An 18,410-nucleotide genomic window follows, 5' to 3' on the forward strand; every position below is an offset into this window, starting at 1 on the left:
ACACGCACACGCACACGCACACGCACACGCACACGCACACGCACACGCACACGCACACACACGCACACACACACGCAGCACGTAGTCAGCTGAGATATTAAACAGTGTCATTTTACATGCAGAACATACACAATTATATATTTTTTTAACATTTCTACAATATACACAGGGAGGCTGGTACGTGGGGAAGTTAGTACAAAGAGTGCACAAGGACAAGTCGGGAACAAAACACAACGCGACAGAGATTTGGACGCAGAGTGGTTATTAAAACCTGCCCTTGATTCTGATGCAGTGAACTCTTTAGTTCAACACATGCGTAGTGCCTGGCATGTCATGTGATCGGCGCGGTTAGTCATTAGATATGAGGATGAATAACTCAAAGCCTTTGAAGTCACTTACGTGTGTAAGTTCCGGTCAACATCCAACAATGTCATAGTTTCCAGGCAACAAGTGACTCACTTGGCCTGATTCAACATAAAAGTAAAAACCTTTACTCTGGGGCTCAAACCGACATCATTAAGGGAGCTGTAAAACCTCTTTAAATCCACTGTTGAATTCAATAAATGTGGAGCTCATATTCACTGCATTATAATCCAAATCTCTGTTACAACATCTGCTTGGGACAGCAGGTTTACTCGACGGCAGGAAATTTGCTTACCAGGCAAATTTGGACGCTAGATCTAAAACGCCGACAGCTGTGCTAAGGTCTACAGCTTAATTCCAATCATCCACCAACGGTATGAAACACTCTTAGATGAATATTTTGGATACAGCGATGTTTTCTAGTGGATAAATAAAAAGAAAACAGTTAGGAAGGGGGCGGGGCTTGATGGGAGCTATGACTGAGGTTGATGCTGCGGAGGCGTGTCTGGCGTACCTCGAACCAGCAGTCCGTCGGGGCTGAGGTCCAGCCCTTCGTCCGCCTGGTCCAGTTCACTTTGGTCCAGAAGCTCAAAGTCCTCGTCCTCTGTGGCGACCAGCGTGTCATTTCCCGTGACGCTTTCTGTGGTTGTGGTCTCCAGGTCGTCATCGGGCCCCAGCGCCGCTGCCACTGAGGTGCTTGCAGGTGAGGTGTCCATAACGCCCGGTGGGGTTTCATGAGGAAGGAACTCCGCCAGGGCGGGCTCCTCGCTGGCTTCACTGGAGCGCAACAGTGCTGACAGAGTGTTCTGCACCACAGTAGAGATGGCCGTGCTCACAATCTCCTCGCTAAGAGCCTCCAGTGACAGCTGTGCACCCTCGGTCACAGCCGCCGTCTTCTCCTCTTCCTCTCCTCCCCGACTTAATATTTCCCCCCCTGTGGTTGGCGGCACACCCGCTTCTCCGCCGGGCGGTCGTCCGTGGCCGTTGAAGTGCGTGTTCACAAAGTGGAGCGGGGACGCCAGGTGCTGGATGAGGAGACTGGCGGGGCTCAAGGGTTCCGCCTCTGAAGGAGCGCCTGACCGGGGTCTGTCGCCTTGGCGCGGACCTTGCAACGGAAAGTGGAGGAGGTTGCGTTCCAGGGACGGAAACTCCTCCACGGATGGAAATTCAGGTAGATCCCGCAGGTAGGACTCTTCTGGGTCACTGTGTAAGCTCTGCTGGTCCAGGTCTGCAAGACACGGCATGCATTGCTGAGGCCAAAGTTGTTACGAGGGAACATAACTGCGGCGGCCAACATGCAAACCGCCATAACACGATGAAAGTAGAGATGTCCGATAATGGCTTTTTTGCCGATATCCGATATTGTCCAACTCGGGGTGTAACGGTACACAAAAATTTCGGTTCGGTACATACCTCGGTTTAGAGGTCACGGTTCGGTTCATTTTCGGTACAGTAAGAAAACAACAAAATATAAATTTTGGGGTTATTTATTTACCAAATTTGCAAAATCTTCCACCAAAAATATTTTTCTTAGTGGAATATTTGATGTGAAGTAATCGGAACCTTGGATAGGTCAATAATTCATAATAACATTGATTTTGATTCAATATTATGTTTTGAGCAATGACAGTTTGAAAGAAAAAAAACAGCTTTGTTTTATTAGTCAACATTGCAACTTTTTCTTAATTACATTTCACCTTTAAGCTTTTTTATATCACTTGTGTTATGTTTTTGTTTATTTTAATAGTATTTTTAGAATGTGCCGTGGGCCTTTAAAACATTAGCTGTGGGCCGCAAATGGCCTCCAGGGCACACTTAAAAAAAAAAAAATTAAATGTGATAAATCTATGGATAAAAAGCAAAGCCTGGCGAGGCTTGCGCGTTTATCATAATTCTCTCGCTCTCTCTGTCTCTGCCCCTCCCTCACAAATGCTGCTGCGCGCACAATTTGTTTTGTTTTTAACCCCTTCTTAACCCTGAACGTACCGGTACATTGAAAATACACGCAACCCTAACTCAAAATGCCGGACATTCGAGGCATTTAAGAAATTCCGCCCTGACAGCGCCGCAAAAGAGGACATGTCCGGTGAAAAGAGGACGTATGGTCAGTCTATCGTAGCCCGTTAGCTGCTAGCATGCCGTGTGTTGTGCCTCGGTGTGCATTGTTTACACAACGTGCGTTACGCTACTTAATATGTCCGTGTGGAAACTGGTTCGGTACACCTCCGAACCGAACCGAACCGAAACCCCCGTACCGAAACGGTTCAATACAAATACACGTACCGTTACATCCCTATGTCTAAGTCTTAATTACCGATTCCGATATCAACCGATACCGATATATACAGTGGTGGAATTAATACATTATTATGCCTAATTTTGTTGTGATGCATTAAACAATGTAACAAGGTTTTCCAAAATAAATCAACTCAAGTTATGGAAAAAAATGCCAACATGGCTCTGCCATATTTATTATTGAAGTTACAAAGTGCATTTTTTTTTAACATGCCTCAAAACAGCAGCTTAGAATTTGGGACATGCGCTCCCTGAGAGAGCATGAGGAGGTTGAGGTGGGCAGGGTTGAGGTAGGGGGGAGGGTAGGGGGTAGCGGGGGGTGCTGCAAAGAGTTCTGGGTATTTGTTCTGTTGTGTTTATGTTGTGTTACGGTGCGGATGTTCTCCCGAAATGTGTTTGTCATTCTTGTTTGGTGTGGGTTCACAGTGTGGCGCATATTTGTAAGTGTTAAAGTTGTTTACACAGCCACCCTCAGTGTGACCTGTATGGCTGTTGACCAAGTATGCGTTGCATTCACTTGTGTGTGTGAAAAGCCGTAGATATTGTGTGACTGGGCCGGCACGCAAAGGCAGTGCCTTTAAGGTTTATTGGCGCTCTGTACTTCTCCCTATGGCGTTTTAAGAAGTCATAAATTTTACTTTTTGAAACCGATACCGATGATTTCCGATATTACATTTTAAGGCATTTGTCGGCCGATAATTTCGGCAGTCCGATATTATCGGACATCTCTAGATGAAAGTGTGATGAAAGCGGACGTTAGCTATGGAAGGCCAAATAGGACAAATAAATGAATGTATCATTCAATAATTACAGCTGAACTTCGATTTACAAACCCCTCTTTTTGCAAACGTTTCAGTTTGCAAACATGCCTCAGCGTGTGAACGCTTCATTCATTCATTCATTTTGTGTGCTGCTGGAAGCCTTAGGGCAGTGTTTTTCAACCACTGTGCCGCGGCACACCAGTGTGCCATGTGATATTGCTTTGTGTCCCGTGGAAAATTATGCAACTTCACCTTACTGGTTCAGAAAATATTTTATTATTATTTTCAATAATTATAATCTGCAAATAATGTGCCGTCGTCGAGTGTCTGTGCTGTATAGAGCTCGGCAGGGTAACCATGTAATACTCCATATCAGTAGGTGGAAAGAGGTAGTTCATTGCTTTGTAAAAGTCGGAACGTGTCGGGTGAGACGAGGATGGTTTGTTGTGATCCCAATATGCAGAGCACAGCGGGAGACAGTTTGTAGGTAAAAAGGTATGTAATGCTTAAACTAAAAATGAACAAAAGGGAAAGGAAAAGGCAATGAAGCATAGGGAAGGCTATGCAAAACAAAAGTAAAACTGAACTGGCTACAAAGTACCGGTAAACAAAAACAGAATGCTGGACGACAGCAAAGACTTACAGCATGTGGAGCATAGATGACATCCACAAAGTACATCCATACATGACATGACAATCAACAATGTAACCACAAAGAAGGATAGAATCCGCACAACTTAAATAGTCTTGCTTGCTAACACAAAGCAGGTGCGGGCAATAGCACTCAAAGGAAGTCGTGAAGCTGCTACAGGAAAACACCAACAAAACAGGAAGATGCACCAAAATAACAGCGCAAAACAGGAACTAAAGCAAAACATCAAATAAACTCAAAATAAGGCACGGCGACCTGGTGGAGTTTTATTTTTTAACGTTTTCTGCTGGTGGTGAGCCTCTGTATTTTTTTAATGAAAAAAACATGCCTTGGCTCAAAAAAGGTTGAAAAACACTGCCTTCGGGCGCTGCCATTTTGTTGACATCACTTCCTGTACAGTACAGTACACACGGGCCATTTTGGAGAGGCGGAGCCACCTCCATCACATTCTCTTTACTTCTCAGTGCTGCAGCGTGTTTCTTTTCTCGCCGTTCACCAAGTTTTGTCTCTTTTGCTTATTCAATATGGGTTCAAAAAAGCCAACAAACCAGCATGTTAAGAAGGAGGGATTCTCTGTGGACTTAGACTTAGAAAGGAGAAAAAACCCACACACACTTTTTCTCTCCCTGTCTGCCCCCCTTTTGCTGCCTCGTGACTGCACGTCATCTGCTGTTCATGGACAGCAAGGTAAAAAAAGATCTAACTTGTTTTACAACTATTATTGTCATTGTAGCAATATGGTTAAGTAAAGAGGTGTATTTACCGTATTTTTCAGACTATAAGTCGCAGTTTTTTTCATAGGGGGTGTGACTTAAACTCAGGAGCGACTTGTGTGTGAAATTATTAACACATTACCGTAAAATATCAAATAATATTATTTAGCTCATTCACGTAAGAGACTAGACGTATAAGATTTCATGGGATTTAGCGATTAAGAGTGACAGATTGTTTGGTAAACGTATAGCATGTTCTATATGTTATAGTTATTTGAATGACTCTTACCATAATATGTTACGTTAACATACCAGGCACATTCTCAGTTGGTTATTTATGCCTCATAAAACGTACACTTATCCAGCCTGTTGTTCACTATTCTTTATTTATTTTAAATTGCCTTTCAAATGTCTATTCTTGGTGTTGGGTTTTATCAAATAAATTTCCCCCAAAAATGCGACTTATATTCCAGTGCGACTTACCGGTATATGTTTTTTTCCTTCATTATTATGCATTTTCGGCCTGTGCGACTTATACTCCGGGGCGACTTATACTCCGAAAAATACAGTACTATAAATAATCAGGTACAAACACACAAAAAGACTATATTGACTACCACAATTCAGTTAAATCCAATATGTTTAATAGTCATGTGTTTATATTCCAGATAATGTCCAAATTTTAAATCAAAAAGTAAAAAAATATGCTGCGTTTTCCAAGACGTCATTTCAAAACTGCTGTGCCGCTTTGGCAATGATTGAAAAAGCAAATAAAAGACAATAAATATGCAAAAACTTTGAACAATCTAATGTTTAAACATCATATATTTGGGTAAAAGGTTCGGTCACAATGTCATCTTAAGTAGTAAAGTTGTTTTATAAATTTGGACGTAAATCTGTCCCCATGACAGTGTTTGATGCGTTGCTAACTTACCAATTATCTCTATGGGGTTTGGAATGGACGTTATGCTGCTAAACCGAACTAAAACTTCTACAAAGAACATGTTGACTCAACGTTAATGATCAGCTACATAAGTGATCGGTCACTTTCACGTGGTGCCCCCTAATGGTAATGGCGCTAACCAACTGCATGACACGCTAATGCCAGAGGCAGGCTCTCTTTTCTCAGCCTCGTGACTGCACGTTGTCTGCGGTTTGCTGACAGCAAGGTAAAAAAGATTTTACTTAAAAAAAAAAGTTTGTTCTATTATTGTAGCAACATGGTTAACATTTATGAGAGCACCATAGGGACTTTTGTGTGTGTGCGTGTTGATGGTTCTGCTTGCTGCTGTCGTGCTCTTTTAATAATGGATAGATTGTTGATCCATTACCCCCTTGTTATGTCTGTGTGATAATATACAGTGCTATATAATGTCTTCAAAATGTGCATTATTTTACAAAAATCAGGACTATTGTCAAGGCTAGAACCACTTCTTCATGTTTACATTGCTTTATAATGAGGAATTCTGCTTCATTACACAAAGTTTTTGATTTACGAACCATGTTCAAGAACCAATTAAGTTGCTAAATCAAGGCACCACTGTACTTAAATGTGTCATTATTAGTTAATTATAAATTTAATACATAAAAGTGTCATTTATTTACTTAATGTTAAATTACATTTAGTCCTTTAATTATTTAATCAATCACAATTTATTGATATAGGCCTTAATCACATGTGCCACAAAGGGCTTTACAAACCACGATGACATATTGACGTAATTATTTCACTATTTAATTGGTCTTTTAATTTGTAATTTATTTCATGATTTATTTAATATATAATGGCACATATATCTATTTCAGGAATGTCCCGATCAACATTTTTGGCCTCTAATCCCGATGCGATTTTTTGGCATCAGAACCAATCGGGTTTCGATTCCTGATCCGATACTTTGACAATAGATTATAGAAGTGAAAATGTTTTATAGCAAGTAACTAGAGTAAACACAATTACACACTTTTATAAAGCTTATCTAATTAAATTACCGTAATAATTTTGTAGTACCTACCTACGTACCTACCTACCTACATGCATACATATGCAATATATTAAATTTGTGGCATTGAATGCTACTTACAATTTTTTTTGACCAAACAAAGTGGTTTGTGTACAATAACTGAACAAAAACTACTATTGGCTCCATTGTATCCAGAGACTTACTCCCTGAATTTGTAAACAATAACAAAAAACACTCCAAAATGATTTTGTAACAGGAACAAGAAAACGATAAATATTGATCTAATTACTTTAGTATCGTTTATACACTGATACTATACAAGGTATCAATAGTATTGACATCTGAATCAAACACCCCTATTTTGCGTTGAAGGTTTAGCGGTTAGCTTCTTGTTCCTTCTTGCTCTGTGTGTGTGTGTGTGTGTGTGTGTGTGTGTGTGTAGCATGCTTAACCAGTTCTTTTCCTCTAGACCTCCAGTAGAAGAAACATTGTTTATTTTCCACCATAGTGGTGAGGATTCATATCTAAGAAGCGGCTTCTAGATCATGCGCTCGTTATAACTGGAGCCGGTGTTCTGGCAAGACATGCACCTTACCGGAGTTCATGCAACTCCTGTGTGTGTGTGTAACGAGGAATATAGAAATGTAATTGTGTCTCCATGAGCCGGCATCCATTTTGTAGGAATCTTCCACGCGAGTTTGGCCCTCCATTGTTAGCATGCTACTCGGAAGTAAGTCCTACCAGTGGTGTCAGGTCTGAGAGGGATATACAAATAGCCAGAAGAAAGTTGGCGGAGTGAACTCTGTATTTATTCAACTTTTTAAAAAGTAATATTAAAGAGCTACCAATATAATTAGTCATGTTTTTTTCTGAATTGCATGTGTTCTGGGCGCTTCTGCGCGTTTACCCTTGTCTGCCAATAACAAGCATTTCACTAAACAACCATAATAGTAAAAAAAAAAAAAGATTATTTCTGCACCGGCAGAATTCCAAGTGCACGTTGACACGAGCAACATTTACCTTCAGAGACATCCGTGAGTTGGGGTGTCGTGGCCCTGGAAACGGAAAAGCCGCCGCTCTCCAATATGGACGCCTCCTCGTCGGATAGCTCGGAGTCTGTGATGGCCATCGCCAGAGCTGTGGTCTTTACATCCACCTGAGCAGGACAACCACAATGTCGCATCAAACGTGTGCATGAATGCATCTCAAACCGCTTTTCAAAGCCTCAGCAGCGCTGATTTCCACGGGGAGGTATAGAACCTGGACTTATGCTGATGGTTTCCAAATGTTGGAAAACAAAGTAATGTCGATTACTAGCTTTAAACTAGCAAGTCATACCAGATGTTTTCACTGTGCCATTTGCTACGCCAACTAATGGCGGGGAGGTTTGTAACTCAAATTTATGCACGTAACTTAAGAGCACAACAAAAAGTTGAGAGACATCTCGTATCTTAAAATACTCCGAAGTTGTGGTACCAGAATATTTTTAACGGTAATAAAGGTCTGTCTGGTTGTCCAGCCCTCACGTCGTCTCTGGGAAACTTTTTTCACTTTTTAAACGCTGCAGTCATAGGAACAAACCCCAGGGCCTTTCTTTGCGGCTGGCTCTGGGGCAGCAGGCGTCTTTGTAGGCTTTCAAAACACCTTTGTAGCAATGCTGGCGTTTCATGTGGCCTGATAAGGTTTGATGTGTTGAAGCTTAAAGTTTTTTTTCCTCCTTTGGAATGTTTGCAGAACATTTAGTGCAAATAGAACACAAAAAATCTTCCTCTGAAACAATGAAGACGTCCCACACGAGCAAAGCCATGTTTGTTTACAATGAGCACAGGGAGACTTTAGGGCAAGTTTACAGCACGGCATGTAGGAGAAAAGGAGCGCTTGATTTACTGGCCCACTCTCCGCTGCGACTATAAATATTATCATTTGTCTATAAAATAGTTACAAGTACAACTCTGCATAACATTGTGTCCTTATTAACCTTAAAGAAAACAGAAAAGAAAAACGACAGACATATAGATCGACTTACAACAAAGGATAAATGTATTAACATTGTTTTTAGTCTGTAACAGAAAAGATGTAAAGTATATACATTTGCCTGAAATTTAAAAAAGTATCCTTATTTAAACTAAACATTTTTTGAATGACTTGAACAATTTGATACTGAAAAATAAAATAAACTCAATGCAAAATAATATATTCAAATGGATCAGCAACATTAACTCAGGAGCAAAATATATAAAACATTTTAACTTACAAAACAAAACTGAATAAAAACATGGTGCTGATTTTTTTTTGTGAAAATGGAGAAGTCAAGATGAATGGCTACAATGAGCACATTTTTAAGTGCACACACTATTTAAATGTTCTTGTAATCAGACAATATTTTTGGTATATTAGATGGAATTTTTACATTCCATCTAATATACCGAAAAGATTGTCTGATTACAAGAAAATTTTAAAAGTATATGAACAAGAAGACATAACGAAGCTTTTTGGGCAATTTTAAGTGCACAGCTTTTCGAAGTGAGGTTTGAAGCATGATACTGATAAAGCATGTCACAGTCACACAAGCCGCCCTACTATTTAAGAAGGACTTCCCTAACCCACCTACACCACAGTTGAGTAATCTCACCTCATTGGAGTGTTTTTTTTAAAATTGGTTATCAGAGCTATTTTCTAATGTCATCAGATCTGTCTGATTCTTATCGCGCACGCCATTACAAACATTAAAAAAATTCAGGGACCATCACTGTCACGCCAACCCGACATGTCTACAGTGCGGCCCAGGGACCATTTGCTGTCCACAACTTACGTTCTATTGGCCCGCAGCACATTCTAAAAACAAAATGACTATAAAAATAAAGTAATGTAAGGAAAAAAGTTGAAATGGTAAAGCTATTAGCAGAAAGCTGACATGCAGGCTATGCTTTTCATTAAATCTATATACTGTAACTTCTTAGCATAAAGGGTAGGTTTGAACTTTTTTTTTTTTTTTTTACAAAATAAAAATATTAAAATGGCCTCCTGAATACTTTTATTTATTTTTTTAGTATATATTCCTCAGTGGTAAAAGTTTGGACAGTTTGAATGTGAAATGAGGGTGATTCATACCGTTGGGGCAAAAAAGGAGAGCTCCTCCTCACTTTCGCTCTCCGTCTCTGCTCTTGGCTCATCACCCTCCTCGACCTCCTTCTTCACCTCTGTTAAACACACACATGTCGTTTACAGGTCCCACCCACAACAGCTTGACAGGATCTAGTGTCGCGGCACTCACTCCTCTTGTCGTGCTTGCGACGCTCTGTATCTCCCTTCATGCTGTAGTCTAGTTTCATCAGGATGGGCTCCAGGCCAGTGTACATCCTTTGGATGAGCTCATGGTACACCACCAGGGGCCACAGCAGCACACTGAGGACTAAGAGTGCAAAGAGAAGGAACTAAGCACTGCATGTGCTGTGTGTCGAATTAAAGATACGCGTTCACATCAAAAAGGGACAAAAGGCTGACTCACCTATTATATAAGAGATCATGATTCCTGGAACATAATGTCCAACACCTGCGAGCGCAAAACAGCCGCTGCACATCATGGCACAAAACTGAAAAAATGAGAAATAAGGTGACTGTCTTAAAGGTGTAAAAGAGTGAAAAGGAAGTGAAAGAGCGGTGCAGGTGCAAAGCATACCCGTGGTTATTAAAAACTCATCATTTTTCATACAATAGTGACATTTAAATTAGGGGGGGCACGATACAACTTTTTCACTTCTCATACAATACCGTTATTGGAACTAGGGCTGGGCGATATGGCCTTTTATGAATAGCTCGATATTTTTAGGCCATGCCACGATACACAATGTATATCTCAATATTTTGCCTTAGCCTTGAATAACACTTGGTGCATATAATCACACCAGTATTATGATTCTATGTGTCTACATTAAAACATTCTTGTTCATACTGCATTAGTGTATGCTAATTTTCAACTTTCATGCAGAGAGGGAAATCACAACTAAGTCTACTTACCAAAACTGTATTTATTAAACAGTTATTAAGCAGTGGTACAAACATTCATGTAATTTCAAAACAGAACGTGCAAGATTGTCAGACATTTTAAAACAAGCTATTATTGCACTTTTGTGCATGATGTCAATAAGATGACATATCAAAACAACACTAAATTAAAGTGCACTTTTTGTACAGAATGCCACTACAATGTTTTAAAACAAATAAAGTGCACTTTTGTGCATGATGTCACACAAGATATTTCAAAAACTGTAAAATAAAAATTAACTGCATAACAGGAAATCAAATAGTGTATGTCCTTCGCTATGTGGTAGGTTACTGCGGACGTTATCTCCTTCTGTTGACTATTTTTTTCATACGGTGTTGGTCTGGAAATGGTCAGTTGGGTCAGTGCTGGTTGTTTCGGCATTTTGTTGGGTGTGGCACCGGCCGGAGATGTTGACATGCGGAGTTTCAAGCACTCCTTATTCTCTAGCGGGTGACTTTTCAAATGATGCTACAAATTAGTAGTGCTGCATACTTGACATATTACGGTTGTCTGTTCAACATCTTCCCGCTTGAAGCCAAACCACTGCCAGACGATGGACCCCGTGCTGTTTTTCTTGGGAATTAATTCTTCCTCCATTTATTACCAGATTCGTACCTTCTCTCTCTTGTATTACCACTCAAACGGCTCCGCTAGCACCATCTGCCACAGCTAACGTTACCTATGCCGCTACTTGTCTGCTCGGCGAGGTCGTATGAAGTAGAAACAAGAAAGAGTGAGAAAAGCCTGCCGTGTAATGCCTGCCGCTAAAAGCAACTGCGTGAGAACGTATACTGGAATACTCACGAAATAGTAATTTTCCACATCGCACAGACACAAACCCGCGATACATCGAGTATATTCGATATATCGCCCAGCCCTAATTGGAACCTTAAGTATTTGCCAATACCAATATTGATCTGATATCAGCAGGAATAATACATACTGTTATTTTTTTGCAGTGTGAAATGTTAGAAAAGGCTTTATCAAGTAAAATTAATCAGAGAACCACTAACCTATTTATTATTAACTGTCTGAAATGGATTTATGCTGTCCTTAAGTTTAAGTGGAGTGGAAATTGTTTTTGGGGGAAACTTATTAGCCATAATAATTACGTTTATTAAGTTAAAATTGCGAATGCCAGGGACCGTGTGACCCCGGGGAACATGCCTAATGTTACTGATCAATTTGAATTTGTTATTTATTGAGTTTAACATTTTTTTCCCCCCAGTATCAAATGGCTCAATTTGGTCAAAACATTTTTATATTTTAAATTATTATTATTTATATAATTTCAGGTAAATTGATGCACTTTAAATATTTTCTGTTAGACTAAAAAACAAGTTTTTCTTTGTTGTAAGGTCATCTTTTTTCCTAAATGTTAATAAGGATACACTATTATGCAGAGGTTTACCAATAACAATTTAATATCTAATGATATTATTTATAGTCCCGGCGGAAAGGGGGGGGGCCGCAACATTTTTTCTTCTCCCTAAAAGAACATAATTAAAAAGCACTGGGTTGTGCTCAGGACATACTAAATTGAAGTTACTGGAAACTGTCTAAGAGGCTTTTTCCTAGGAGACATTAAATGTGTAATATGCAACTATAATTATTTGATACTTGTTTATATTGACAAATGTCGTGTTTTAGACTGCAATATTGTTTAATCAAGTACATTTGTATGTCTAGCTTGTGTCCTTAGCTGTTGTGTAACTGCTAGCTCCTAGTAGCTTATAGCCTACCATGTTTACCTTTTGCAAATGACTTCCCTGAAATAGAAAAGAACAACTCTTGTGTGTTTTTTTGAGGATTAACATGTTAACTGGCTGTCTAGCTTTGCACAACTGCTTGCATTGGAGTCTTTACAGTATATTCAAGTTTTTAGATGCAAACTGATCTTTTGCTGTTATCGGACCGATATCTTACATCAATATCGGATCGGGATACCCCAAATTCAAATGTTTAAAAAAACAACAACTATTCTTTAATTTTTCATGTGTTTTACCTTGCCGTGGTTTTGACGTTTGTACTGCAGAGTCTCATGCAGGAACAGACAGCACGTCAGGTAGCTTTCTGCTAGGTGGTGGCTGAGCTCAGGAATGCTGAGCAGACGCTGCTCCGCCCTCATCGATTCACTGCGTGCACACACAACTCAAATGCTAAAAGCGCACTCCAAGTGGTACTTAAAATGCAGTCTGACATTCCATATCGATAGTGACACGCTAAGACGCAAGCACAGAAACAGTGTGTATGTACCTTTGGATGGGGGGCACCTCTTCATGCGAAACTATAATTGGAAAAAAAATACATTACTTTTTGATTCCGAGTTGTTTAAATTACTATCAAATGTACTCACCGATCACACACAGATAAGAAAGACTCTGTGTCTACGTGTGTATTTTTGTCTTTATGCAAGCACAATGTTTGCAGTCAACACAGTCTCGGCTACGCTGCACGCGTTCACAGGTGTGTGCCTCCCACAAACAGTTTTGATACATCTAATTAGACCGTAAGGTCGTACCTAATGAATTGTCCAGTAAGAGGATATATTTCTTCTCCATGTTTGTGGATCTTATCTGGCCCAGCAGCATCTCTATGGGTAGCAGTAACCGTTAACTAGTCTGTATTCCTGCGGAATTGAGTGCAAAAATAAAGAATCTCTGAGCAATTACGTTTTTCAGTATAACTGCAAAATCAGCCAACATGGGATCAAACAAATTTGAGTGGGGCAGCACTTTGATAAAAAAGGTAAGAGACAGTACTGAATACAAGACAGAACTCGTAAATACGTATAAAGTTTGTGTATGAGCCTAAAACAGGCATTTGATCGCCGCCCAGAGAAAAACACAATCCTGCAACCACTGAGAAAGTTAGTGCAGAGGAGAAGCGGACAACCGAATCAGAGAAAGAAACCATTAAAAACATGTCCACCTAAGCTGGGGAGTCATTTGCATCCTCTAAGATTGTTGTCAAGTCTGACCTCTCCAATGCGTCCCTCAAATACATCTGTGTGCAAACATGAACAACGATTTCCCAGTTCCTATTGTTACACAATAGAGAAGCAGCCCGCAGGAGACTCCAACAAAAGTCTGCTCCCCAAGGTACATGCTAAACTATATTATCAGATTATTTTTAGTGCTGTGAAATCATTTTAAATCAGATTAATCACATATTTAATTAAGATTAATCACAGAAAATGACTTGCCTGCATAATTTAAAATTAACTTTCAAAAAACACATCAATATTTTGACACAAATGCATTTTTTATGTCAAAAAGGCATAAAAAATGTCTTTGCTCAAAACTTGATAACAGTTTTATCTAAAGTCCCATTGGGATGTATTCTGAAGAAAAAAATACTGGGTGATTATTCTGTCCTGATACATGTTTAATGCAATCATTTTTTGTGATTCATCTCATGCGTTAACTAGTTAAAAGGTGCCATATGTAGAAATGTGGCCAGAAATGGTACTGTAATCACGGTCAAAATTCTGTAGTCCCCTCCCATTCTCCATGACTTATACGCAGCCGAATCCGAATCCTACTCCAAGGAACTTCCAATGGCAATCGACGAGTCCTAACGCTGTAGGTTTCTCTTGTTTATGCTTGGATGGTTTACGAAGTAATTAAGCCACATTTTACTGATGTCAAAAATGAACAATAACAAGATCTGATAGCTCAGTTACAGCTCATTGTATTACCTATTCTGTGTTATATGTTGCACAATTATACCAAGACAAATTCTTAGTTTGTGAACTTGTTCTCAAACAATGGCAATAAAACTAAAACTATTCTGATTGCGTTCAGCATACCTACATGTTGCATCCAACCTGACGCACTGCATTCTCTTCCATGTACGCATATCACCATCTTTCAGTACAGAGTGCAATTCTATGAGCCAACCTATGTTACGCAAAAAACACGTTACACATAAATCATATAGCCTACTACAATGTCAATACAGAAAGTAGAAAATCATTACATGTTATGCATCATACTGTGCCAAGCAAATACCAATAAAAATGTCCATTTAATAAGAACACTTAAATGCCTGACTTACCTATCAAGGAGGAAATTAGCAAGTTTGGCGTCAAAATGAAAAAAGTCTTCTCCGCGTTCAAATCGCCCCCATCTTTCAAAGGCATCCTGGATACAAATCCTCGTTTTGTACCTGGCTTTGTCATGAATAAGTTGAGAATCGTAACGACGCCTTTTAGATTTACTAAGGTCTGACATGTTTAGTAACTTTACCAGTGGCAGGCGCTCAACAAAGAGGGCGGTGCGTAACTGGCAACCTGGATGTGACACACTCACGGCCTTTTTAATTGGTCAAACAGTGGAGGGCGGGGCTTTGAAATGAAAACAATGTTGGGCTTGCAACGCGAAAACAAGACAACTTGAAGTATCTTTTGACACACAAAAACGTGTGCGCCGTTTATTCCATCAAAGACGAGACTGAATGACTGCTTACATCAAAGAGACTCAAAAAAGCAGTCACACCAAAACCCACACCTTTGGGTAAATCTCCTGACGGTCCCCTAAATGGGCCGCACCGAATTACTCACTCTTAACCGCATACTGTATATTAATGCTAAACAAGAATAACAATGTTATGTGCACAATAGAACAATGACAGTGACTAATGACGACAAAGTCAAGTAAACCAGTGTGGGGAATTATGTCCTTAAAGCAACCGCTACAACACTAACAATTTTTCGGAACTGTAAATTAAATGAAATTAAATTAATTACATTAATATATCGCTTTTCTCTAGTGACTCAAAGCGCTTTTACATAGTGAAACGCAATACCTAAGTAACATTTAAACCAGTGTGGGTGGCAGTGGGAGCAGACAGGGTAAAGTGTCTTGCCCAAGGACACAACGGCAGTGACTAAGATGGTGGAAGCGAGGATCGAACCTGGAACCCTCAAGTTGCTGGCACGGCCACTCTACCAACCAAGCTATACCGCCCCGGTATCTAATTTTGAAATGATCATATCCCGGCTGAACTACCGTTATCAGTTATAAAGGTATTCGAAAAGAACATGCTGCTCAGTGGCCTTGTGGTTAGAGTGTCCGCCCTGAGATCGCTAGGTTGTGAGTTTAAACCCAGAGTCATACCAAATATTATAAAAAATGGGACCCATTACCTCCCTGCTTGGCACTCAGCATCAAAGGTTAGAATTGGGGGTTAAATCACCAAAATGATTCCCGAGCACGGCCACCGCTGCTGCTCACTGCTCCCCTCACCTCCCAGGGGGTGAACAAGGGGATGGGTCAAATGCAGAGGACAAATTCCCCCACACCTCGTGTGTGTGTGTGTGTGTGTGTGTGTGACAATCATTGGTACTTTAAGTTAATGATTTATTAATGTCTTTTGACATACCAGATCCATTTAATGACGACTTGACATGAAATTATTACATATGGCACCTTTAAACTTTGACAACCCTAATTACTGTACCGTATTTTTCGGACTATAAGTCCCAGTTTTTTTCATAGTTTGGCCGGGGGTGCGACTTATACTCAGGAGCGACTTATGTGTGAAATTATTAACACATTACCGTAAAATATCAAATAATATTATTTAGCTCATTCACGTAAGAGACTAGACGTATAAGATTTCATGGGATTTAGCGATTAGGAGTGACAGATTGTTTGGTAAACGTATAGCATGTTCTATATGTTATAGTTATTTGAATGACTCTTACCATTACATGTTACGTTAACATACCAGGCACGTTCTCAGTTGGTTATTTATGCCTCATATAATGTACACTTATTCAGCCTGTTGTTCACTATTCTTTATTTTAAATTACCTTTCAAATGTCTATTCTTGGTGTTGGGTTTTATCAAATAAATTTCCCCAAAAAATGTGACTTATACTCCAGTGCGACTTATATATGTTTTGTTCCTTCTTTATTATGCATTTTCGGCCGGTGCGACTTATACTCCGAAAAATACGGTAATTGTTTGCAGCGCAGGCTGTTGTAACGTTTTCTTTATTCTTTATATTTCTTTCCAAAAGTGCGTTTTTCTTTTTAAAAAGGCATGTTACATGTTAAAAATGTTTTTTTAATGATTGAATGGATTTCAGCCACATGTGAATGCTTTGTCTTACTAGTAATAATGGGCAACTTGGGCTTCCATCTCTCCAGCAGCATCAGTCCCAGGAGGGACACACTCAACAGGAAGAGAGGGCGCAGGGAGGTGGATGACAGGAGCCTGGGGGGGAAAAAAAACATCCTACTTGATTAAAAAAAAAACAGATTAAAAAGAATCCCTACAGAGTGGGGTTACATAACTACCTGGTTAAAGACTGACAGCCATGTTGCCTAAACACACATTGTCACCAAACATGTCAGTGACAGCTGACAAGGCCCGAGTATTGCTTTAGCCTCAATAAAGATAATCAAACTTGGTTTTGTAAACATACTTTCTTTTTTTTACGTTCATTTAATTTCACGCATATTTGGTCATCATTATGAGCGTACACTCGCCACGAGCTATGTTAGCATGCGGCTAAAGACATGGGATTAAGCAGCCTTATCGTGACTTCCACGTCCACGCTGGCGTTAGCTTGCACATCATTACCGAGCCTATCAGACAGGCGACATCTTGCCTTTAGACACAACCATACCAGAATAAGGTGTTCAGCGTGAGAGCCACCGAGATGCTATACAGCGGCCTCTCCCACACGAGCAGCTGCTGAAGCCACAGTAGCGCGGGCTCGTACGGCGACAGCCAGCCCGCTAGACGCTCCCGCAGTCGGTCGAGCTCCGGGTTCTCGTCGCCGCAAGAGTGCGCCGACGTGCCGGCGGGGAACAGCGCCTCCAGGCCGACCGAAGAGGAGGTGAGCGAGGGGCGTCTTCGTGACTCCTCTGCGGTCGCCATATTTATTTGCTCCACTTTGTTGTGTTGTTTTGGAGATCACGGGGTAGGTGGCGAGATCGGGGTGAAAAGCCCGGCATTCCGAACAAACAACTTCCGGGTGTACCTTCAAAATAAAACACACATGTTAAAAAAAAACCACAAAAAAAAAACCTCCGTGTCCGTTCAAATTATAATACAACATTTCACTGTAAAATCACAATCAAGGGCCAACTGCTGGTGTGTATTTTTCACCTAACACATTAGAATGCAAATTTAACAGGCAAGCAATGATGACTTCCGGTAAAACAACGGCAAACTCAGGAGGCCCGTTCCAAATGGTCACGTGCTTCCCTCTTCACGTAGAGTACTGTACAGACAAATACACACTAAAGCCCCATTCTACCATCGTGTGGACAAAAATAGTATTGCATGAAAGAGCACTGTTGAGCAACTGTTGCCACACATGTAACACTTTATTTTCAGTATTTCTTATAACATGCTGCAAGAAATTCAAATGGAACTCTGAACCAAGTTTCATTGTATTTTGTGTGCAATGACAATAAACTCCTTCTATGCCACATCAATATGGAATGCACTCCCAACAGGTGTAAAAGAAAGGGCATCTCTATCCTCCTTCAAAACCGCACTAAAACAACACCTCCAGTCAACCTCAACCCTTGACTAACACCCTCCTCCTTCCACATCCCACTTCCCCGGATTGTAAATAACCAAATGTAAATAATCAAAT

General features: G+C 40.3%; 1 protein-coding gene across 2 annotated transcripts; it reads right to left on the bottom strand.

Moving 5' to 3' along the window:
• Positions 1–29: 29 nt before the first annotated feature.
• On the bottom strand, positions 30–17,772 carry retreg2 (reticulophagy regulator family member 2). Of its 2 annotated transcripts, XM_061985112.2 has the most exons (10): positions 17,430–17,772; positions 16,911–17,014; positions 13,047–13,077; positions 12,796–12,925; positions 10,254–10,338; positions 10,020–10,157; positions 9,857–9,945; positions 7,766–7,901; positions 878–1,591; positions 30–782 (listed from the first exon to the last, which is right to left on the bottom strand). In XM_061985112.2, exons 1-10 carry the CDS (start codon positions 17,681–17,683, stop codon positions 751–753), a joined length of 1,713 nt encoding a protein of 570 aa, XP_061841096.1. In that variant the 5' UTR covers positions 17,684–17,772; the 3' UTR covers positions 30–750. The 2 variants fall into 2 exon arrangements, with proteins under 2 accessions (XP_061841096.1, XP_061841095.1); XM_061985111.2 differs by having other exon boundaries at positions 30–1,591; positions 17,430–17,770.
• Between the last annotated feature and the right edge of the window lie 638 nt (positions 17,773–18,410).

The sequence above is a fragment of the Nerophis lumbriciformis genome, linkage group LG23, assembly GCF_033978685.3.
Source record: "Nerophis lumbriciformis linkage group LG23, RoL_Nlum_v2.1, whole genome shotgun sequence".
Classification (NCBI taxonomy): domain Eukaryota; kingdom Metazoa; phylum Chordata; class Actinopteri; order Syngnathiformes; family Syngnathidae; genus Nerophis; species Nerophis lumbriciformis.

What these genes read in the sequence shown, in the direction of transcription:
- retreg2 (XM_061985111.2), bottom strand. Translation starts at nt 17,683, where the DNA reads ATGGCGACCGCAGAGGAGTCACGAAGACGCCCCTCGCTCACCTCCTCT. An exon ending in AACGTCAAAACCACGGCAAG is followed by an intron (nt 10,339 to 12,795) that starts GTAAAACACATG and finishes TCATTTTTTCAG; the next exon opens with TTTTGTGCCATGATGTGCAG. An exon ending in CATGATCTCTTATATAATAG is followed by an intron (nt 10,158 to 10,253) that starts GTGAGTCAGCCT and finishes TTGCACTCTTAG; the next exon opens with TCCTCAGTGTGCTGCTGTGG.